General features: G+C 47.0%; 2 protein-coding genes across 2 annotated transcripts in view; one reads left to right on the top strand and one right to left on the bottom strand.

The window, feature by feature from the left end:
• LOC119460878 (centrosomal protein of 97 kDa-like) overlaps nucleotides 1–25107 on the top strand; it is a 141159-nt gene that overhangs the window by 94390 nt on the left and 21662 nt on the right.
• On the bottom strand, nucleotides 8824–13474 carry LOC119460870 (uncharacterized). Its single transcript, XM_037721982.2, has one exon. It carries the CDS (start codon nucleotides 12932–12934, stop codon nucleotides 10376–10378), a length of 2559 nt encoding a protein of 852 aa, XP_037577910.1. The 5' UTR covers nucleotides 12935–13474; the 3' UTR covers nucleotides 8824–10375.

Below are 25107 nucleotides of genomic sequence, written 5' to 3'. Positions count from 1 at the left end.
CGAAAAATAGCGGGTGTGATGCAACATTAGGAAACAGTAGTAGTGTGGTTATGGATTAGAGAGAGAAATGCGTGTTGCTTATATCCTATAATTGTTGAGTTTGAGCGGTGGCGGTAACGTCAGAGCGGCAAACATATGCCAAAGCTTTCTAACAAGCATATCCTCCTAAGACTCCTTGTACAATACATTGCACATTGCCTTAAACATTTTTTTTCGAAATCCACTGGGAAGTAATAACGCAAATTATTAATTGTGGGTATAAAGTACCTTGATTGTCTAACTGTAAAAAAGTGGTTTACTCATATTCTTGACGTCCGATTTCGAGAATTTGGACACTCAATTGATCTAGACCTCTGTGTCGTCGCAGACGACCGAAAGCAACCTCGAGGATTGTTTCGAAATCACTGAGATTGTGTGAAAATACCGGACGCGGCAGCAACATGTCAATGTATTACACGTAGTTCCATCTTCATCTCTCCGTTTAAGCAAACATGAGCAGCTGATGGAGATAGCTTTTTTTTTTTTTTTTTTTTTTTCACGTTCATGGAGACGCAGCTTTTGGCATCTAACCGTGGTACTTAAATTTTCAAAATTGGTTTTCAGGTTCGCAACGTCACAGTATACAATAAAAACCACATTGAAGCGCGATTATGGGCCATATAGTTGTGTTCGGGTCTCAGGAGGATATAGGCCACGGTGCGAATAGTCGGCGGGGTCGATCGTATACGCACCGGCTCAGACAATGCCCCATTATGGTATACGCCGGCTGCGGTATCACTTCGGAAAGCAAGTCGGTCAAGCGCGCGGAAGTGCGCAAGAACGGCAACGCGACAGCTCTTGTCGGTATACAGTTCCTTTCCTTCCCGCGTGCGACTTGCGCTTGTCAAGGTCCGAAACAGTCAGGACGAGACGGCGCAACGTGCAAATGACTTGTGAGCCCTTTGGAAAGCTTCACTTTGCGTGTTTTCGTTTAAGGAAATGAATATATAGGACTGTTTGTTTTCACGAGCAAAGTATACGGGAACGCGGAGGTGGCGACCCCATGGGCCGGTGTAATTTAAGGATTCTCTTCGTTCGATTCTATTCCTTTCTTATCAGCCGATCCCGGTAACAACGCTCGGACCGTTGGCGAAAGGCGAAAAGTAATAGCACTGGAATATAATCGTTGCGTTATTCCTGCCCCCATTAGCACATTAAGAAGCACGGGAGGGTAAATTCCGGTGTGCCAAACTGAAGTATATACCGCGACTACTCAAACACGTTAGCACATGACGCAAGTTTCGTTGCACATTTTGACAGTAAGCTGGTCGGAGACGTGTATATAGCTGTAGCCGTCAAATCTGAACAAAGTAAAGCGCTTCTGCCTTTAGAAAAGAAGAACAAAACAGTGAACCAGAAAGTCCTCTGTAAATAGTACGGAGGGCACTTTTTTGATTTACGCTTGGTGCAGCCTGATGTGACCGTACGCAACGCAGCCAGTGTTCGGCTAGGTAGGTCAGAAGCAAGCGGGTAATTTTCGCGCGCGCCATTCGAGCCAAACGTATGCTCCGGCGCTGGCCGACTTTGCTTGTTTCTTTATTCTTTAATCCTTGCACGAAACAATGCAGAACAATCTTGAAACGCGGAACCGTCAAAGATAATGGCGCATACAGCGGCCGGCGGGTTTCTGTATATAATGAGCTGATGAGCTCTGCACAGGCCGTCGCTATGCAGAGGAAACAATTGCGGCACAACTTGGCTAATATATGCAGTTTGCAGTTGAGATCGTTTCATATAGCTTCATAGAGTGTGTCTTCAAGGAAGACAATCCTTGAGGTTCCTTGAAACTATATACACGTTTTGAACTGCAACATATTCTCGGACGTTGGGGGATCGTGCTGATTCTACACGATGTGCGCTGTACCAAGGCGCGATTTTGACATTTGCTTGACACAGGCATTGATCAGATCCTGCATAGCTAATTTTCGTTCGCGTAGCTCTTTCTTGTTGTGAGCGCGACTTCCTTTTTTTTTTTGCTTTTGTTATGTTGAATGCGTATGTTTGCCGCAACGTGGTCATGCACAGTGCGCTGACACTGCAGTCAGCGCATTGTGGGTCTTCGTCTTTCATTTGTGTGCTCCGTGCGCGGCGCTGCGTCTATACTTCTCGCAAAATTTAACATTACTGGCCATTTTATGGCACTAATGTCTTAAACTATATATAATGGTGTGAAATGTAACCCTGCAGGTATAACGGAATACACAGCAGCCATACACCCTTTGGATCTCTAAGAAGTATTACGTAATTCGTAGCACTATACACGTAATACAAGTTCAATACAGACCAGCAGACCCAGCAGTCTGGCCGTTTGTATAGAGGATATGAAAGCTAAACTCACTTTTCCTGCTTTCCATGCAAAATCAGCGCCGCTGATGACACCAGAGTGGACGTCGCGAATTTCGTCGTATTTTCGCGTTTATGCATAGACGCAGAAAGGAAATACGAGCGAGAGGGGAATTTCATGGGGCCTGGCATTCTTGTTGCCTACAGCGGTATAAAGAAAACAATGTAGCCGCAAAGAAAATACGTGGGAAATTATTTGTGTTTAATTGAGATGTAGAAATAATAAGGAAAATGGAAATGAACGTGGACGAAAGCATAACGTGGCGGCAATCATACCGTCCACTTTCTTGGGTATTTGTGTATGGGTACTATAGATTTAGTAATCGTAGGAGTGTTAACCAGCGCCACTCGCGGCCCTGGCGGCGAGTGGCAGTCACACTGTGTGCTGACGCAGTGTCAGCACACTGTGTTTTTTCGTGTGCTCGTGCACGGCACTTCGCCTATAGATCGTGCACGACGAACTAGAGCGTCAATCCTTCTGTGACATTTGGAAGAACAGCTTACATTTTTCATGTGAATAACGGCACGTCCGCTTCTGCACTACGTGTATCGTTGTCTTCGCTGCTTCCGCGTCACGACTGGAAGGCACGTTTCATATCCACTTTAGTGTGCCTGAATAGTGCATACCTGTAGCGGTCGTGTAGTAGCTGCTCGGCTACCTTTTTTGCTACCTCTCACACCTTTCAGGGGAATTAAACTAAGGGTGCCGCAATGTCGTAGAATGGACTGTGGCAGGCACATGCTGCTTTGCATTGAAAGAAAATGAAAGATGCACCGGGCTTGGTTACCTTTGTCAGCTTCTTGTCATAACTCCAAGAGTCCCACGATGTTGGAGAGTGGGACTCTCCAACATCGCCGTTGCTTCTTATGGTCACAGAGCCCAGGCGCCGTACAGCCGATTTCGGGCGCCTTTCTCTAGGTTTTGAATAATGAAACGCGTTTTAGAAAGTCATGTATGAAGCAACTTTCTTAATATTGAAGTCGCTGTAATGTCGCCAATTATTCTGTCATGCCGCTAAAGAAAGTCGCCGGTCGCTAATTAGAACATTTTGGCGCTAAACAGACCGAAACGTCGCTAAATTCAGCGATAAAATGGCAACACTGGTCACAATCCAAAAGCACGTGTATCACGTTCTATTGGTTGGCTACTGCTTGGAATGTTTTACCTACTTTTTGAATTTGCTGGGATCTGGCGCAACTCGCCGCCTAGCCTGGCGTCAGTGCTCAATTGTACGCTGCGCGATGACCGCAGTGTGATTAATCCCAGCATCCCAGCGGAAATTTTATCGTTGCCGGTTAGAGCGGATAGCACTTCAGTTTACGCATTTCGACCGTGGTAACAGTGTTGCCGCTCGCGGCTTAAACTTGACTTGCACGGATTGACTGCCGGTCTATAGTTGGTTCATGATATCACAGAAAAAAGGGTGTGTATGTGTTTGGTTCTTCCCTTGTGTCTCGTCTTAAAGCGCTGTTTCTTTCTGTGTTAAACTTTACGCTGTGTGATGCCAGTCGAAGTCGCACGGGAAGCATCAAATTGTAAGTGCGTTCCACATAATTGCCACTTAGATTATCGTGAGAACCTCTGGCGGGACCTCCTGATCATGTTTTTACTTTAGCTGTTCATCCGCGCTTAGTCGTGATGTAATTTATTACTTCTCGGTTTCCTGTGTAACAGGTGTTAGCTACGCTTAGAGCTGAGAACCGTATTATGCGGGTGCTCACTTTAAATTTTTTTTTGTATTATGTGCATGTTCATGTCTGCCTCGCTAAAAGCAGAACTGTGCCTCTGGCTAACTTAAACTGTACCTCGATATGACTTCATGTCGTGCGAGGTGGTGCAGTCGTGAGTGATGTGAGAGAGAACACCTAATTCTCGTGATATGTGAATTCGAATATATATATATATATATATATATATATATATATATATATATATATATATATATATATATCATAACGCAAGAACCCAACAAACAATGACACCAAGGACAACATAGTCACAACGCCGTTTTCCCATCCACTTTCTGGGGTATTTATGTTTTTACAACTAAAACTAACCCGTGACACTCCCAGGGTTAATTCACTTCCAATACACTTTTCAGCGCATGCTCTTCACACCGGAGCTGTAGGTGGGGCTACTTCTATATACGCACCACAGTGCGCACGCTATTTCTGTACTAGTTTCGCGCCTTCCTTTATTAAATTTTAGTCTGACCGCACTCAACAGATGAACTTGTCCATCTCAATTTTCCGTCGTATCTGGTTATTTCTCGTTTTATTATTTTTATTATTTTTTACACTGGACGCCACTACCTAAAGGTCAACAACAAGCCCTGCGCGTTTCATTTTAGCTTTAGGAACCGCCGCTATATGCGCCCGAGGTGAATTCAGAGCGTGTGCCGCCTAGTGTGGACTCCAAATTGGAAAACGTCACGATTTAGTAGCTTTTTTTGACAAAATGAAAAGTGTCTTTGTGAATGAAAACATCGAATGACAACACTCAAACGAAACAGTCTGCCAAACATTGCACTTGGAAATCACTAAAGCGCGCCTCTGACGCCCAGCGAATGTGCAAGCCTGAAAAAAAAAAAAAAAAAAAAAAAAAAAAAAAAAAAAAAAAAACCTTTCATCGTAAAGTAAATTGCTTTGTTGTCAATAAAAACGTCGGCAGGACGTGGCCTGCGTTCCGTTGTTTCAAAGTACCATCACTAAAGTAATTGTCTTGTAAATGTGAAAATATCCCATCAGTTTCAAGCGCGCTCATCCATCGGCGTTCCTATGGAAACGGCACACTATAGATCTGTCTGCGCTAACGACACGCTTGACTCTTTTGACAATGCGCGCTCGCGTTTCAAAAGACAAATGTTTTGCCAGTTTGCCACCTCCGTTTTGCATCGCGCTTCACCTCATTGGGAACCGTGCGAGCTTTGAGACTGCCAAGTCGGTGGGAAAAATGTCACGTCTGCAGACAATGCGGCCAAGGAAAGCATAGGGCAAATATATTTTCCTCCGGTCCCTTCATTGGCTTCATTGTCTTGTTTGCTTCATTTGTTTGTTACCATCAATAAATCCAGTCTCTCGGCTCCCCGTGATTCTTCTCGCTATGCGACGTATGTTATATTGAACAATCAAGCAAAAATTCACCAGCACTTCCCCTGTCTAAAAAATAGGGGTAAGCGAAGTTTGTCGTGTGTGTATCTGACCTTCGTCAGGGTAACGTAACGTTCACGACATGTCACGGTAATAAACGTTTATTAAATGTACGCATCGAGGGAAAGAAACGTACCGCGCAACGGAAGGAAAAGTTGCACGAAAGGGAAACAAAAGTAGAAGGAAAGGGAACGAAAAGTAGTAGGAAAGGGAAGGGAAAGTAGTAGGTCAAGTACACACACGACAAACTTTTCTTACCCCCTTTCCCTCTTTCTCTCTCTCTCTTTCTTTTTTGTCCCTGGTATGTGCCATTGAGCTGGGACTCTTTCTGCACCATCGCCAGAATCGGCCCACTTTTCAGCGTGAGACCACCACCACCACCACCACCGCCGAAACTTGTGAGCCTATAAAGAAAACAGTTGGTGCAGTTCTCGTGTTTATAAACAACGCACGAGCAGGCACCACAAACATCTTTGCTGAAAGAACAGGTGGGCCGTCGACTAGAAATACCTACTCCGTGTCCTGTACAGGTACAAAACCACACTTGCAGAGTTGTGGTTGTCAGACAGGAGGGCCCGCTCCACGGAAAAGCGCACCCTATACCTTTCCATCGAGCGACCGTGTGTTTGGATTGTATAGGCCTCGTGTCGCAGAAAATCCGGTGTCGGCGGCGTTGTCCATTAGAGAAAATTATACTTAGGTATATGTATATGACACTCCTAGCTATATGACATGCGGTATATGTGCCGTTATACTGCCACACCATTCTATCCCTAAAGTTGCTCAGACCTTGTCTAACGTTCTTGACAATGTTATTCCTCGGAATTTTGAGAATGACAGCCCACAAACGAATGTCATGAAACAAAACACAGACAGCGCATGCCTTTTATGTTAAATCTTCTCAGACTGAAACAATAAAAGTGCGGAACAATAATAGAAACCTGAAAATTGTGTAATCTTTTTTTTTTTTTTTTTGGCGCGGCTGTGCACTACCTCCGGGATCGGCCCGCGCAAGAGGCCGCGTTTCTACCAGAAAGCTCGCCTTCGTGCATAGCGTTCTCCGCCGACGTTTCCCGGTAAACGTTACGGTTGCATAAGCTGCAGTTGCCGGGAAGCGTGAGCAGCAGTCAGGGATCTTTGAATGCTATCGCGTTCCACTCTTAAAGGCGAAGCTTAAGCGTCCTCCAAGTTTTAATCGGTGCACTGTTGCCGGCCAACCCCACACTGCCACAACCAACACCGTTGTTGACTGGTAGTGCCCCATACTGCCCGTCAACACGGCCTGGACCTATGGAGCATTTCCTGTTCGACTACTGTTAATCATACACGAACCTACGCATACTTTGTGTCGACCCTACATTTAACTTTATACGCTGTAAATTTAGGCTCTCGTGTCAAAATTGATGAGTTATTCTGGCGCATATATACGTTGAATACCTCGCAAAGTATCAAAATAAAATATGCGATGTCTTCGTGTGGATACAATTTGTGTTTACAATTAAAATTTACAATCTTCAATTCAGCAACATGGGTCTAGCTGCAGCTACGGCGATGCCCCAAAATGTGCAATGTTTACGTAGTTGTTTTGACGTTTCCTGCGTCAAAATCCTCAAACAGGCATCCCCTTCTGATTAACATTACGAGGCACCAATTTTTTCCATGTCTTTATGTGACACTTAATTCAAATAATAAAGTCACAGCACGGAATTCTGCACTCGTTCACTGTGAATCGAAGTCGTAATTGAGATAAATTAATGTGCAGTCTAAAAGTATGTCAAGGTGACGCCACATCCAGTGCGTGCAGAGTTGCATGTTGTTGCAAGCAGGACGTAGAATCTGTCGCTCGGCGTTGCGTTGACCATGACACATTTTACGTTGCAAGTGGAGCGTAGAGCACAAAACCGGGTCAATGTTACGAGCTTCTAAGGATCTCTTTTACTTGGCATTGTAAGTAAATATAAGACTTCGAAAAAAAAAAAAAAACACTTCTGAGCAAAAAATGGCTGAACAGTCTGCCTACCAATGAATATAACGAGAAAACTGTACATGTAGGCTGCCGTAGTATGCGCATGTACATTTTGCAAGCAGGGCTAGTAGTGCTAATTGAGTGTTTAACGGGACGATACGTGTGGAATGGACGGGGCGGTCTAGAATCGCTAGACGGCTCAAACCCATCGACTAAAGGGCAACAGGTGTTCGAAAGAAATGTTTCTGAGCTTCGCCAAGCTACATACAGTAGCCTTTAGAGTAGAAAAAACCTTTCATAAATATGTATTAAGAAAGGCGTAGGTTCAGCCACACCTAGAATGCAAAAGGAATTGAATGGAGGAAAGAATCAACATGCCCCGTAATCGCCCAAGCTCGGGAAACGTTGGTTGCGGTGGCTATCACGACGACCTTCAGTTCTAGGATAACTTCCCGCGGTGGTGCTGTGCTTCTCTCGTTCTTTATGTAACGAGTTGCCTAACCCGTTACGTCACTATTCGGGTCAGGAAAAATATAATTTGCGCCGGACGACAAACAGACGCGCAAACGTGCGTCGTTTGCGTTGGGGCCTGCAGACAGCTTCGAATGGCTCAGATCAACGGCGCAACGTCGATTTGAACCACTGAAACTGTTCGAACTGTTTCGCTAGGCCTAGACTGTGTTCTGCAGCAAGCAGGCACGCATTAAAACACCGAACGCCTTCGCGCATCGCACGCGTGTCGCGTTGCAGGATGTGCATACTTGTGGGGTAAAAAAAAAAGAAAGACGAGGATGTCACCATTCCACCACACTTTCAATTCTGACTTTTTCTGTGACCAGTCCGGCTGATGGTAACGAAGCAAAGATGCGCAGCGCCTTTTCGGAGCCGCTACGGTGTCTCGATCCCAGCGTTGTTGTGTTGAGTGGCACGAAGCACACGCCATGCCGCTGAAATACGTCACGACAGTGGCGCACCGACGGGGGGGATTCGGGGGTTGTAACCCCCCCCCCCCCCCCTGAGGCCGACTTAACCCCCTCTTTTGTTTAACCACTTTTCTTTCCTTACGCATTTGAGTGCTGCAACTAAGATGTAAGACGCGCAATCGTCTGCACACTCGCAAAAAGCGCATTTTTTTGACAATTTCCCGTGAAGAAATCGAAATTAGTGCTGTTTAGATGGTATTGGCAAACTGTCAACCCCCCCCCTGGCAGAGATCCTGGGTGCGCTACTGCGTCACGAGTATGTTCCACGTGGTTAATCGTCGGCGTAAGCGTGACGTCGTTCACGCCGAACGATGCCACCTTTGAAAGGTCGAGATACGCTGCTACAAGAATGAACGATCTTTATTTGTGCAAAAAGTGTGGCCAGAGGTTGCAGCCACGGGGATAAAACTGTCATCCTTGCAAGCCTCTCAGGGGGGAAAGAGAAAACACACTTTTGTACCTTGTGGTATTAGCGATGAACGCATGTTAAGTAAGGCCCAAGGAGAAAAACAAGGGGCTCTTTTTATGTACAAAACCATTCCCGCTCTGAAAGAAAAGGAAGGTTCGCGGGAAGTGCTCGTTCAATGAGTGACGCAATAATGAGCACATTGTCTCAAGGTCACAATGCATTCACGGAGGTAGACGCAACACCTTGCCAACTAGTCGTGACGCTGCACTGCTTGTAGGAATGCAAGTCGAGAGTTGACAAGGACTTTTCACATATAATCTCTTTGTGCAGGCCAAGTTTTGACCCACAACAGCTTGATAGTTTTGAATGAGTGTTGCAAGCGGCCAAAACGGCCCGTAAGTCAAGTCACTTATTGCTACGAGACGCGTCGCACAAAGTTTTGGTACTGTTGACAGCTGTGTCTGGCAAGGACAAAAGTGTACACCATTCATTGCCTTCATATTCCTGTTCATGTGGTATGCATGACAACTGTTGCCATCAAGTAAGTTGAACCACAAATCACTGCGCAATTCAGGATCTGGAAGATATGCCCATGTTTCATGATTATGCCGCGAGAGATCATAAAAATTAAATCATTATTTACAACGTGGAAGTCATGCATTTTTTGCCAACTAATGCAAGCTTGCAACAGTGGATCTCATTAACTTGCAATAAAGTGAGGAAAAATAGTACTCAAGAGCATCTGTCGCTTGTGCAATATTTAACATGTCTATTTTGCACATACAAAGCTTTAGAGAAGACAATGGCAAGATGAAAGGCAGGCAGAAGGGTCAGGGAAGACATTGTGGCACATTGGAGATGTCATAGCATTTTCACATCATTCAGCTGCACAGCGGAAACCTAACGCAGCAACACAGCACGTCTTGATTGGATGCGGAAGTCCTATACACTTTACACTTTAACAATTCGAGAGCTAGGGCGAACTTTTCACCTCAGTTGACAAAGTCCTCTGGCTGCCAGTAGTGGCAGGCTCGGAATTCACATAAAATTCCTAGCATCAATAGCATTTACTGGCTGCAACATTGAATGTTTTAAATTATCTTACTTGTTCATGTTGCACACCCCTATCTCTTTATTAGTAAATTTGCTAATTCACTGACCAAGGAACAATTCCACTTCTTGACAAAGATGTGCAGAATAATCAGTATTGACAAGTGCTTTCCAAGCATGGCCAAGATTGCAGCAAGCATTGATAATGGCTAAACATTCTCTGATGATAAAACATCTTGTGCATAATGGCAGAAAATCCAGTATTTCTGCATATTCTCTGGACCTCGACACAGTGCTTTACGTAATCACTGAGCACTTGTGGTTTTACCAGGCAAGCTGTGGGCTCACAAGTTAATGAGTCATTGTGTACACTATACAACAAAGCCCAAGAGACTTTTGCAGCATGGCTGAGGAAACATTCTTTGGTGCAAGCAACTACTGGTCCTGATGACCTTTTGCAGCGTGCATCACAGATTCATTTCTGTCTTGTTTTTTTCTCAGTGTAGCCAGTCTATTTGCCTGGCCAAAGAACAGATCCTTGCCTTCGCTGGATGATGTTGCTTTGGGGCTAGTTGGCATGGCCCTACTGACAAGTTTGGCACTGTCATAGAGGCAGTTCATAGGTCTGTCACTGCTAGGGAGTGAGTGTCCACTGCTCAGGGCACAGACCACTGTCCTTGAACTGTTCCCACATATCCCACTGGTCGGCATGTGTGGTGGGCAAGCACTGTCCTCAAAGTGCTCTTTACGGAAACAGTGTCGTGGCTCACCGAAGGAGTAGACGGGGCTGCTCCCACCAGGGCAGCCCTTCTTGGCAGGGCTTGGAAAGCCATCAGCACTTAACCAGTCAATGTCACTCGCTGAAGGACCATTGGGGCGTCTTTCGGGAGACCGCGATGGCTCGGAGAGGGTCCTTTTCCGTTTTTGGTAACGGCGCTTGCGAAAGCAGAGGCTCAGGCGCTGGGTTTGCTCAGAGGTGCGTGGCCGCAAACTTCGTTCTGATGCCTTCAAAGGCTCGTTGAATGTCACTTGGCTGTCCAATGCTCTGCGTTGACTTGGGAACGTCAAGCTTCCAATGGGAGGAAATAGCTTTCGCACCACAGCCAACTGTTCCGGGGTGATGGGCGATTCACCAGGTGATAGGGCAGCCTCGGATTTCATACTTGCCTTGTGAAACTTCTCGGAAAAGACAGCATCCTCTGGTGACTTGGACTGTGTGAATCTGTCGGTGATTATGTGCTCCTCATGCACACGTGGGCTCGTGAGCCAGGGCTTGCCACTCTGAGACGAACAAGGGTCATGGATCGTGCTAGTCCTCACTGGAGTCCAGATGGGGTACTTTGAGGGCAGCTGAGTGTGACTCGAGGGCTGACAATTACTTAGGTCAGATGTGCTTGGCCTGAGTGGGCTCTCCTTCTTTGAAATGTCACAAAGGAACTCATTGTTATTGTATATCTTTGGTGATCCTGTGATGAAGGGGATGTAGAGGGAGTTTGAACTGTCTGAATCTCTGTTGATTGGTATAAGACCCAAGCCATAAAAGAAATCAAAGAAGTCCGAAGCTCTGTTCTCTTCAATCCTCCGGTGCATTTCTTTAATCCGATACCGAGTGCGAAACACCTTTATCGGTTGCTTCCTCGGTCTCAGTTTTTTCACAGGCACCTTTTTCACCTTCTGCACAGACTGCTTTGAAGGTGACTTAACTTTTTCTGCAGGCTTTTTGGCACGGTTGACTATTTGTTTAGCTTTCTTCAAGCTTTTGCTCACTACCTTGTTTATGATCATTACTTTTTTCTGGGGCTTTGAGTTTTTTTCTTTGTTTTCCTTTTTCTTTGCTACAACCATACTGTGTGCAGTCTTTGAGCATTGTTTGCCTTTGCTTGCCTTCATAAGCTTGTCAGCTTTCCTGACTACTTTATGTTTGTGCTTTACAGTCTTTGCATCTGTCTGAACCTTCTTTTTCAAAGCAATGGTATTTTTCACCTTCCCTAACTTCTGCTGCTTCTGGCTAGCTTTCTTCAACAGACACTTCTTATACTTTGCTACAATAGCTGCACTCTTGGCCGACTGTGCCTTTGCGGGTGCCGTCTTTTTGGCAGACGGCAGCTTCGACTTTGCTGTCGGGCCCTTTTTCGCCGCGGCAGCCAATTTCTTTTTTGTTTTATTCCCTCCCTTCTTTAATTTGGTCGTAACGGTCTTCTTTTTTAGCTCGCTACCCTTTTTTGCCGCTTTCTTCGTCGGTTTCTTTTTCGACAAGTTCTTGATCGCCTTACCGTCGTTGCCTTTGGTGGAAGAAGCCTTTGACTTTAGCTTCGCCGGAAGCAGCAGCTTGGCAGCGTGCGCGGTGGTCGGACCCTTTCGCTTCGACGTGGTTGGCGCCGAAGTCTTGCCGGTCTTGGATGATAGCTGACCCATGGCACGCTTGACAAGGGCCCGAGCAGCGCCGTGCTTGGGCCGTGGCAACCCTTTGGCCCCCGCCGTACGCGAAGTTGCGGCTGGCGCCGCACCTTTCTTGCGCACTGCCGCCGAACCGGTGCTGTTGTTGGCGGGAGAAGCGGTGTCGGCGTGCGTCAACAGCTTCTCGCACTTGCTGACGAGCCGGCGCTCGCGCACGAAGCTGGCCACCCAGTCGGTTGACAGCTTGAGGCCGCGCACTCCGTGCACTTTCTTCAGCTGCGCCGCATGCGCCAGCAAGTCGCGGTACCTGGCCTTGACTCCGCGCTGCTGACAGCCCAGCACGTAGCGTTCCAAGCACGCCTCGAACAGGGCCCGGGCCTCGGCGGCGCGGTTCGTGGTCTTTCTGGCGCCGCTGCCTCCACCCTGGGACGACAGGGCGCGCAGCCGGTGCTCCTCCTTGATCCAGTTCCTCACCGAGCACTCGCTGACGCCGAACATTTTGGCCGCCTTGTATTTGTTCCGCACTTGGTCGTAGTACGCGAGCACCTTGAGCTTGAGATCGACGTCGAAGCGCTTCGCGCTGGCGTCGCGACCCATCGTCGTGTGGCCGTGCACGGGGGGCACGCACTGGCCCGCGACAGGAAGGGGTCGAAACGAGAAAGAAAATCCAACCGAGGGCTGGTGGTCAGCCCTGCCGCGAACAATGTGCGACGATGATACACTTACCGCCTTTCGGCGTAATCACAATGGCTGCTTGCAGGCTCCAGCCAGAGAGGGCGCCACCTCACAAATGGCGCGCCGCGCTGCCACTGCCTCCTCTTTCCGCTGCTGCCGGGGCGGCGGATGTTCCCCTGGGCCGTTTGGCGGGAGCACGGGGTATTTCGTGTGCCCTGCTGGGCCAACTCTCTTTTTGGCCCGTTCTTCGGGGCCGGTATTCTCGCTCGCGCTCGTTTTGTGCCGGTGTTCGCGACCGCGGCGGCGTTTCTCGGTTGAGACGGCGCACCACCGCGTTCGGTGTGTGACGCAGGAGCCGAGGGGGGAAGTTGGCGCGGGATCGCGTCACCGCTGGGTAGTTGACGCACCGGAGCGCGCGGCGGCGTGTTCTTCGGGGTCGAACGAGCCACTACGACGGCCGCCGGTACCTCGTGGGCGCCGCCGATCATCGAGAGCACAAAGTTTTTCCCGCCGCCGCGCTGCGACTGCAGCCCGGTGCTAGCCGATCGATGCAGTTGATGAAACGAGCTTATAAAAACCTGCCGAGGCTAATAAGAACACAAAGTTGAAACTGTGTTCGTCTGTACTCTGCTTCCCTCTCTGTCCCTAGTGTCGTCTTTTTTTTTTTTTTTTTCTCTCTCTCTTTTCTTTTTCTTTTTTTTTTTTCCGCCTTCGCACGTGTTGAGTGCGCAAATGGCGGCTGTTGTGTGTGGCACAGACGATTCAACATACAGTACACCTCGTATTAATACGAGAACACAAAAGTCCTGTTTTCGGGCGAAACTGTTTTGAGGTCGTATACCACCTACTGCAGAAGTCTCCGCCTTTAAAGCTACATTAAACTATTTATTCTGCCACCCGGAACGCTAAATTCTGGAGCGTGGAGGAGAGATACGGGATGGAGGAGAACGCTAGGGTGAGTTAAAACGAGAATATGGCGAAATACATAAACTTCGTGTTTAGTAACGGTTTGATAACGTTTTCCTCTGTGATCTCGTGACAACGAATTATATTCTCCCAGCGGTTTCATGTGTTTATGAGCGCTGCAGGTGGCAAAAGTGTGTCATCAAGCTATACATATTGAGATAAAAAAGAGGGCGTTAACATATCCACAAACGGCTAGCAAGACAGAAGGCTGAGCAACGATTGTGATAATCTTATCGACGCACCATATAGCGCTTGCAACAAAACCTCACATATGCGCGTATGAGAGCATCGATCTTTATCAGCGTACAAGTGACTCACCATGACTAATTCATAACGTCAATTGATAATCAGTAATATCTCGCCAAAGCGCACATCGTTATCGTCCAGCAAAACCTCGCGCGTGTCATATGCTGCAGCGATCGAGATCGTTCGTTCTCGTTATCGCAAACGCAGCCCTGATGTGGTGTCCAGCAATGAATATAGGTATACACAATAAGGAGATAATAATGGAAAGACAACTCGTATCTCTAGTTTCAACGTTATATCCGCTCGCAGACTTCTTAATGCAGTTGTGTGTTTACATTGGCCTCGGTTCAGGAAAAGATTATGCATTTCAAAAGCCTCGCTGGCGTTGCCATGGTCGCTTCTCCGCTCTGAGTGCCTGGGCTGAATCATATCGAATACTTAGAATGAATGAACTGCAGATCACCCTTATGATGTTCGTTCATTATTATCAATCATCGCCGATGAGGTGCGACTTCCCCCTTAATCGCATAGCCGTACGAAAACGGGGGGGAGGAGAGAGAAGAAACTTGGCAAGTCGGTCGGTGCTCTTTCGCTACAGGAAAAAAACAGCTTGCACAACGCTGTGGACAAGAGAATGGACTATAGTAGCTTTTTGCTCAAAGACGGCGCTGCCGCTAAATTTCCTGCACAGAAAAACCCGCCTGACAAGTGTGCGCTCGTGAGTGTCTGTGCGTACGTTCTGTGTGAACAGCGAAGCATCCTGCCGTGTCGAATTGAGGGACTCATTAGCTGCGCATGGAGGAGATTTTAATTACAAACTGCAGTCTCAGTTTTAGACGCGCTTCACGTTTGCAAACGCCAGGAAGCGGTAAATAGGACGCTGCGTGGACACTGTGGACTGCGAGTTGAAATCGCAGACGCGCTATACGCTTCTTCGTTGTCTGCTGCTTCAGTTAACTATACCTTTCGAACCCACCGCGGTGGCTCAGTCAGCTAAGGCGTTGCGCTGCTTAGCACGATGTCGCAGGATCGAATCCCGGCCGCGGCGGCCACATCTCGATGGATGCGGAATGTAAAAACGCCCGTGTGCTTGCGTTGTAGTGCACGTTAAAGAACCCGAGGTGGTCAAAATTAATCCGGAGCCCTCCACTACGGTGGTGTGCCTCATAATCAGAACTGGTTTTGGCACGTAAAACCCCAGAAAGAAGAACTACGTTTCGAAAAAAAAAAAAAAACGAATGAGAGATTGCTAGGGGTGTGCGAATATTCGAAATTTTGAGTACGATTCGAATAACCTGTCGAGAATGCCACTATTAAGAGTAGTCGAATATTCGTTTTGTTCGAATAGCTGTAACGGACCACAGCAGTTCTTGCAGTCTGCAGGGAGAAGGACCGATGCAAGAGGAGACTTTGCTGGATGATTCTGGTTGGGAGAACCGCGGTTGTTGCGCAGGCTATCCCAATTCCTGAACGAACAAATGGAGGAAGTCACTATACACAATATTTACCAGCCGTTGAGAAAGCGTGTCTCGCGTATAGCCGGTCTACGAAGTCGCTGTCTCGATTTAGAGAAAGCCATTTATTGTTTCGTCAATCTCAACATATTTGCATTCGTTCAGGACGATTTGCGGTGCTGCATTATTGTAAAAGAAGTTTACATAGTGAAGCACCGTGCGTAGAATGACTCCTTTTTGTATTATTTCTTGTAATGAAGCGATCGCTTAATTGTTGTGTGCGCTTGTTGTGTTTGTTTCTCTCTCTTCTCTCTATGTGTGCGTGTGTGTGTGTATCCTTGTTTGTTGGTTTTATTTTTTAGTTGTTCCTGGCTGCAGGTCTCAGGTGTTCGTCTTGAGCGAGACAGTTGCAGCCGTGTTGTTCGTTGAAGGAGATTCCCCGTCGCCCTTAGCAGATCCTTCCATCCCCCAGTGATCGGTGACGTGCGCTTTGGAGCACAGATCATCATTTGAGCTGACTTATAAAGCTTGCCGCGCATCTCGGAAGGCGTATTCGCAAGTGTATATGGAGCGGTAAATTTCGGCCTCGAGGCGGGTTTGCCGCGGAACCGCAGAGCCTCGGACGACCTTGTTTCCCTTCGTTTGGCTTCCCGCCGATCTTTAGAACTCCGTCAGTCGCGGTCTTCGAAAATCAATCCACAGCCGTTGTGCCTTTCGCGTGGGTCATTTTTTGGTAGCTATTGCCGGAGTATATAGTCGACTTTCTGTGCTCTTCCGGCAGGAGCGTTGGTTGTCCGTTAAATGCGCGTTTCGTGAAGGAAATAATAATAATAATAATAATAATAATAATAATAATAATAATAATAATAATAATAATAATAATAATAATAATTCATTAAAAGGTTTTACCTCTCAAAGACGGAACCTGGCTGCGAGTGACAAGAGTGGGCTCCGGGCTACTAATTTCGACCACCTGAGATTCTTTCAACCTGCACTGAAGCATGGGATACACGAACGGCCTTTTGCATTTCGCCCCTATCGGAATGCGGCAGCCGGGGGTCGAACCCTTGACATCCGCTCAACATTATAGAACGCAACGGCCAGTGCCCACTTGAACCACCTCGACATGTGGTGGTTGTGTGAACGACTTTATTTCCGACTGAGACATTGGCCTCCTCCGAGCCTGGGCGGTCTCCATCTTCTATACATGAGAGAATATATAGGCCAGGCTTCGCGATAAAGTTATGCAGATCCCACAGTACGAGTGAATTGAAATCGGGACCCACTCCCGGGGGGCCATTCGGGTCAGTGATATAGGTGAGATGAGTCCCCCTTGAGGAAGGTGCCTTCTTCGAATCTCTCTCGTGGCAGTGTGCATTGCCAAAGCCGACGAATGCTTCAACGCTTGCACTTCGGGCAGGGGAGCCTTAATTTCCTCTTGCTGTTCTGAGTCCCGAAGGCACGCTGTATTCATTGTTACACGGTATTCGGTGTGGGTGCAACCCCGAATTGAAGGTTCCGCATAACAACAGTTTCCTTTCTGTTCAGGAAGGGTGGATCCAGATGACGGAGCACAAAGCTTTTTTTGTTTCTACCAATTACGTTTCTTGTGTGCAGGGGAAAAAACAAACAAAAAAACACCATTCTGACTAGTACCTTGAGTGTGCAGAGAAAATAACTGGACGATCGACATTGCGAAAATAACGCAGCGCACAATTAAGCAACAACGGGAACCAAAGAAAGACGACACCATCAGTGCGTCTGTATTAATTGTAGTCTTTCCTTGGTCCCCGTTGGTGCTTATGCGCTGTTTTATTTTCGTAATGTTTCACCAACAAGCCCAGGTCTCCAGTACTCGACGATCGAGTCAGTGCATGGACCGACTCAGAGTTACGAAAGAGTATTTTGCAGAACGCCACTTCTGCTCGGCTTTCTCCGAATGCAATTAGTTCTTATACAGATCATCGTCTGTCGTAACCTGCCGTATATATATAGCGGCTCAGTGGTGTGTAGCGCTGTTGAGAACGAGGTTGCATGGTTCGATTGCCCCTGCTCGCTGTGCCACCTCCCGGATATACACCACTGGTGGTCAAATTTGACTCGGAGTCACCCACTGTATATATACGGCGTGCCTCAAAATCATAACTATAGAGATCATAATCGCATTCTGGTTTTGGCACGCGAGACGCCAAAATTTTGTTTATAAGCGTGGACAGAGAGACACTAGAAACAACACGGACAACGCTGACTTACAACTGATTTTATTCGCAGAGAGAACACTTATATAATACGTGACTGTTTGGAATTTGCAAATCAGTTAGAAGATCAGCGCTGCCCGTGTTTTCAAGCGAAGCTTGTAATAAGGCACAGATTTCGGTGGCGTCCGTGTACGCAAACAACTATCAGCATTGGCTCGAGCGTCGTCGTCTTCTTCCGCAGCTGCAGCTCGTTGGCGCCCCTCGGTTAGCGCTCGTGCTCGTGCTCGGCACGGGCTCGTGCCACTGCTCCGCGTTCGTTGTCGTCGTCTTCTGCCACAGCTGGCTGCGCTGCCGCTCATCATTGCAGCGTAGAATTTCACTTCTCTTCTGTCGTCGTAATGGGGAGGCCACGTTCACGGGGGCATGAGCCATCGCTTAAGGGGATATATGAGCCATTCATTGTCTTGCCTAACGGAGACACATTTAATCTTGAAGCAATTTAATTTCGAAGAATCGCAAGCGGCAATGGGGGGCGCGCGAATGCTGCTAACCACGCCGCCGAGCACACTCGAGACATCAAACGCGAGCGACAACGGCGGACTGCGGGCGTGCCGTCAGTGATGTCGTTCTCTCCGTCGCAGCCGTCGCATCACGGTTAGTTTAGGTGCACCCAGGACAGGCTTCGCTTACCCCCATGTTCCGCTAGGGGGAGGGTTGGTTAGTTTTTCTTCGTGTTTCTGTCCATCCTTAGCGTTGCGCTGTAAGCGTATTGAGAATGAGCTGCCAAATATAGCTTAAACTTCGTCTTTCGATAAGCAATGCCCAAAGTCGAACATTGAGCCCGCGGCTCCGCAGATTGCGCCCGCACGGTCGTGCCCCGCTGCATGCGCTCGGGAGGTTTGCGAGCCGCATGACGCACGATATACGCTTGGAAGCCGTGCTTGTGCAAGCATAGCGGGGGGAATAGGAGGTGTTGACTGATTACAAGGAGGAGAAGCGCCTATCTTATCGTCCGCGGAAACTGTTCTGCCCGTCTTTATTTCTTTTCTTTGTGCGCCCGTCTTATTGGCTCAGCGCGCGAACTTCTCGCAGGACAACAACGGCGCCTGCAGCAGAGGAATTCCTCGCGCAGGCGGTCCAAGTTGCCGCCCCCAGCTCACGTACGCGCGTTCACAGTGTATACAGTCGGTCACGAAAGTTAAAACTATACGCGGGTTTCGCGACAAATGCGAATTTCCGCTCTATTGGAGGAGGGCAGTACGTAGAAACACTCCTAGACTAATAAAGTATTCTTTCGAAACTATATTTTAATTGGTTTCGCGGTAATGGGTGGGTTTATTATTTTTAAGGGAACAATGAAGGCCACACTGCCATTTTCCGTTATTTCGCGCCGAAACTCCAGCGCCGATACGTCGCTGTGACGTCACAAATTTCAAAAGTACTATACTCTTTAGTATTTCGGCTGTTTTGGCTCGGCAAACGTTATTACAAAACTTGCCAAGTTCAGTTTCTTGCTCTCTTAAAATACAATCTATAGTCCATATTTACCCATAAAAGGTTAGCTATACATCAGGGCAGGAGCCGTCAACATCTGTGACGTCACGTCGAGCTGGTGCAGGAACTGCAAGGGGGCGTCGCGCACTCGTTCTTCGTGTATCTTGCGTCTTTTCTGGCTGGTATACCGTGCATCTTCTCATGCTAAGAGTGTTTTTTTTTTCTTGGTATTTTATGAAGGTAATGTATACGCACGTAATCGCGCATAAACGCATTTTGTTCTTTCTTTCTAGTGTCCCTTTGGCATATGGCGCTTCCTATTTTTGTCGGATCACTGGGCAGGTCGCAAAATATTAGTAGAGATTGAAACTTGGAATTCAAAGACATGGGCCCAGTCTTCGCGGAAATTCGTGATCTTTTTTTTTTTTTTAGTAAAACAGGTGTCCCGTAAACTTGTGCGTTGGACTGCACACATACAGGTATATATATATATATATATGATTATGAGGCACGGCCGGATTAATTTTGACCACCTGGGGTTCTTTAACGTGCACCTAAATCTCTAATAAGTACGCGGGTGTTTCTTGCATTTCGCCCCCATCGAAATGCGGCCGCCACGGTCGGGAATCGAACCCACGCCCTTGTGCTTAGCAGCGCAACGCCATAGGCGCTGATCCACCGCTATCCTTTTTTTTTAATGGTATTTATTACTAATGTAAAATGTACATGCGTAAACTATTTACATAGCGACCAAATAAGTCATGTAGCCGCGTCTACAAGCACAAAACAAACACTTCACAGTGCAATTATAACAGTACACAGTTCTCTAAAAGGGAGGCAAAAGGATACACTGCATCAACACTGGATACCGGTCTGGTTGGAAGTTTATTGGATCATAAAAGTCTTTCAGTGGGGAAATCATCCGAATGAAATGTGACTGCGATATCTTATGCCACCTAAATGTGAAGATTGCCCTTTGACATGCTGCTACTTAGGCGTTGCACAGTTTGTGGAAAATTGGCATGTTATTTATTTTTCTTGCGGTAAGTACTGTATAGGACGCAACAGAGACGAAAGGAATACTGGATATGAAGCGGACACGAAGTGACACAGGGGAGCTTGTTACATCGGAATGCAGACCTAAGCCAAATATAGTCGTAAATATTGTCACTAGCCATAAAGAAACGGCGAAATTGACGTTTCGTATATTGTCGCATACGAACACGTTGTTTTCGCGATATTAGACGATGCATGTGTTCGGAACGTCAGTTTCGTCGTGTGTGTTCTTTTGTGGTCAGTGACAAGATTTGTTGTTGCTTACGGTTTTACTTAGATACATGTGCACGACTCTAGATAGTGTGTAGATAATGTTGAGCTGTGCGAATGAGATTTTCGCAAAAGTGAAGTGTATATATATATATATATATATATATATATATATATATATATATATATATATATATATTACGCATGTTTGAATAAGTGTAGAATATTCGTCTCTGTCAGCTGCTTTATGCACAATTAATGCACATGTAACAACAGCAAATTTACGTATTACTATTATATTGTTTTCTGTTAAAGCGAAGCTTGCGTTACCAACCGCCGAGAAGTTAGTGAAAACTTATCAGTCTTTCACCAGTGATCGAGTACGTTGTTCCGGAGGAGATGACGTCCACCGTAAAAGACTACTGCCGTCCCAGTAAACGTGTTCCAAGCCTGAAGAATACCTGAAAGCTGCTTATTATTTCTACATTATGCTCTGTAACACTTCCTGCGTTGGCCAGTGTTTGGTCGTCAGTATTTTTAGATTTACCCCACGTACAGGCCGATGTATCATTTTCGGTATGCTCAATTTGACAGTCTAAACTCTGCTTTAAGTTAACACAACGTCCATATAGTAGCTGGATCACGTTTCTTGTTGTGGGTATAGTTCAGGAACGCAACTATTGGTTATTAATTGCTATACGAATTAATTATTTGCTCAAGAACGATTTATTGTTTTTTCGTACTAAAGTACCTAAGCTAAAATAAATTATTATTATGATGATGATGACAAGAAATAGAGGTTAGCAATTAAGTTTTCTTAACTTTCCTTCATGTCGAATGCTGTTTTGGTTCCCTGGGGTGAAAAAAAAAGAAGAAAAAAGCGGCTATATAGCGGTGTCTTTGGACTGTCCTGGGCGATAAACTTGACACGCGAGGGTCAATAGCCTCTCCGAGCTTGGTGCGCGCCCCCTGCCGAATCGCTCCAATTCGGTTACTTCCTGATCCACCCCCGCCAGATATAACTCACCGTTCAGAACATTGGTATCGCTGCCGATATACCATACGGGCCGATATCATTTGCTGCGCTTGTCGCTGCTTTGAAACGCCCCCTCTGTCGCATCATCACGTTCGTGTTTTACTGAGCGCTGCAGCTTCCATCAATGTGGAACGCGCAACGCGAGACACTGCTAGCCCATGAATGACTGATTTGTCTTGATACTGCATTCGGTTCGGTGCCACTATCATACTCGAGGTGTCCAAGGTCCGATGTCAAACGATGTGCTTTATCTATCTGTTCAGACAAATGTGCACTGGTGGCATTCACTCGCAAACCAATGACACCCTATGTCATCTCTATAATTAAATGGTGAGATCATTTCTTATGAGAAGACTCACATATTTCTGGGCATAATCATTGACAGAAATCTCTCATGGAGCCTGCACGTGACTTACTTGAAACGGCGCCTGACAGCAATCTCCCAGTTTTTCAAGTTTCTGGGCAGAAAGACTTGGGGAATGTCAGTGCATGCAATGTTGGAATTGTACAGGGCTCTTTTTCTGGGCTTCTTGAGATACGGGGGCCGTATTCTGAAACGTTCGCCTAGGCGAAATTTCTTTTTTCGCTTTCAGGCGTGCGCTGATTGGCTGTTTTAGCAAAATTGGATGAGCTGATTGGGTGGTTGAGCCCGACGTCATTCAATTTTGCTCAACCAGCCGATCAGCGCGCACGCTGATTTCGCCTAGGCGAACGTTTCAGAATACGGCCCCAGTTTGCCCAGTACTGACCAACACTTGCCAGACAAACCTTCGTGCTCTACAGGCTATTCAAGCTCGGGCTCTAAGGGATTTGTCTTGCTTTGCCTAAATGCACATCGACAGTGGCGACTATAGCAATTGCCCAAGACCAACCCATACAAACACACATTGCGGTGGGAGTGCTGAGAGTGCACATTAGGCACTTTGCCCGTGCTCGTTCTCATCATCTTGCAACACTACCGTCACAAAGGCCGCAGGCATCGTTTTGTATTACGATTCGGATTATTACACCCACCTTCCATCAGGCTTCACCCCGGCAACTAAGACATCGATTCCTCCATGGTGTTTGGCTCGACCTGCAGTGCACCTCACGGTACCAGGAATCAGAAACAAGTCTGAGCTGTCATCACCTGCTCTTAAACAGCTAACGCTGCTCCTTTTGCACGAGAGGTACTCCGACCACATACATATTTGTACAGATGGATCGGCAACTCTCCAGTGTTCCTCTGGAGTCCTGGTTTTCCATGCGAGAGCCACCACCATCATTTTCAAGACGTGTCACCCAACGACATCGACGGCTGCGGAACTTGCAGCTCTTCGCGCTGCACTTCGTCTCGTCAGCCAAGAACAACCTCGAAGATGGGCAATATTCAGTGACTCGAAGGCAGCACTGCAGTCTTTACTATCAGCCCTGCGGCGCGGACCACACGAACAACTGGTATTTGAGATTAGAGAGCTAATCCATACCTTGGCTGAGCAAGGACACCGCGTGACATTTCAGTGGCTTCCGAGTCACTGCGGCGTCATAGGCAACGATCGAGTACGCCGATAACGCTGCTCGGTCGGCTCTTCAAGGCGACAAAGAAAAGTCGATATCGTTATCAAGGGCAGATGCCGCTAGAAAACTTCGAATGCTCACCCCTGATATCAAGTTCTCCCTGTGGAACACACGAAGTTTTCAATGCAACCGACTGCACCACCTGGACCCTTCTCTTCGCCTTCGCATCCCAGCTGGTCTCTGCCGACGCGAAGCTACCCTACTTTACCGAATATGGTTAGGAGTAGCCTTTACGAAGTCTTTTGCTTCCCGAATCGGATGGGCCGACGACGCCTCATGTGATGACTGTGGTAGCGAGGAGACTCTTCAACACCTTCTCTGTGACTGTCCTCGCTACGATTTACAGAGACGATCGCTCGCAATCGCGATAGCGCGCTTTGATCAAACACCTTTAACAATGGAAACCATCTTAGAAGGCAGCCATAAGACATCGCAGCGGAGGGCGACGAAAGCTCTGTTGCAGTTTTTAAAGACCTCAGAATTGGACAAGCGGCTGTAGCCTGAACTGATGTTTATAGTGCTACAAGTGCTACTGTGACGTTCGGTGGTAGTATGCGGTGGCAGTGACCTACTGTGATTGTGCATCTGTGCTCCCTTTCTTTCTCTCTCTACTTTCCTGTCACTTTACCTCCCCCCTCTCTCCCCAGTGTAGGGTAGCAAACCGGACCTTCCCCTCTGGTTAACCTCCCTGCCTTTCCCCTTTTCTCCTCTCTCTCTCTTTTATCTATCTGTTTAGAGCGACACTTATCGTTGTCACGGTAGTCGTCGCCACGGTGAAGTCCTGTTTATTTGTATCATTTCACTCGTTCTTGGTGCAACTATAAGGTGATCGCATCCTGCTTAACACATAAACGTTAGCCAATAGCTAGAATGTACGCTATATATACATAGTATCTGTAAGCCTCGTTTACGATAAGCCGTCTGTATAAGCTGAAAATAACGTGTTCACTTTTATATGACCACCGTGAAACAGCGGAAACAGTTCCAGAAGGAATGAATAAAGAATCGAACTTTTTTTATTGACACTCAGTGACGCTGGAGTGTCAACGGTATAGTGGTGAGATAGATCGGCGAATCGTCGAATCTGAACTCGCCGGTGTTTATACGTACGTACAGTCTGCGTCGAAAGTTTACGGATCGCTGGATTTTAGAAAAATATGAGCATTTTCGCAGCCTGGGCACTTAGCCTGGTATATTCGAATTTCCACCCTGTACTGGTATAATGCGACCAACGTGGTATTGTGCGGTTTTACTGGCTGCGGTCGCAAAGTGGTCGGAGATTGGACGTTTTCTCGGAATGCGCGGTCCGTAGAGTTTTGACGCCGACTGTGTACATGCGTCATCGTGCATTCCATAATCGTTAGTGCTTACGTAGATTCGAGATTGCATAGCGCTACTGGCGTCGCTTGTGTAGCCTGATAAGAACGTAAAAAAAAAAAGAATTGTGATAACGTAACTTCGGATATGGCAAGCGCGTCTTGCGCGGAACAATAATGCGACAGCAGTGACAGCAGCTTTAGTAAACGGCAATCACGGACAAAAAAAAAATGTCAGGCACACGCATGTTTATATATTTGTATGTCTAATGCACTCTATAAAGCAGCAATGTCAATAATTCATTTTATCACAGCAGGACCCTGTTAGAACCCTTCAACTTCGGGATCTCCTTTCGCAATATCTAACAAAAAGTATTACACAGCGCGCGTCCTAATGAACAATGTGTGCGCGTGAACAGTAATGGTCTTGGTTAAACGTACACGTCAGTAGTATAAACAAATACGTGACCGTTGAATATCGCTTGCTGAACGATGGAAATCAAGCGGTGGGCTTTACCCCGCACATACTCTTATTGCGGAAGAGCTAGCTTTACGTGCGTCT

This window comes from Dermacentor silvarum, chromosome 8 (genome assembly GCF_013339745.2).
Source record: "Dermacentor silvarum isolate Dsil-2018 chromosome 8, BIME_Dsil_1.4, whole genome shotgun sequence".
Lineage (NCBI taxonomy): Eukaryota > Metazoa > Arthropoda > Arachnida > Ixodida > Ixodidae > Dermacentor > Dermacentor silvarum.
This window is presented reverse-complemented; position numbering and strand designations above follow the sequence as displayed.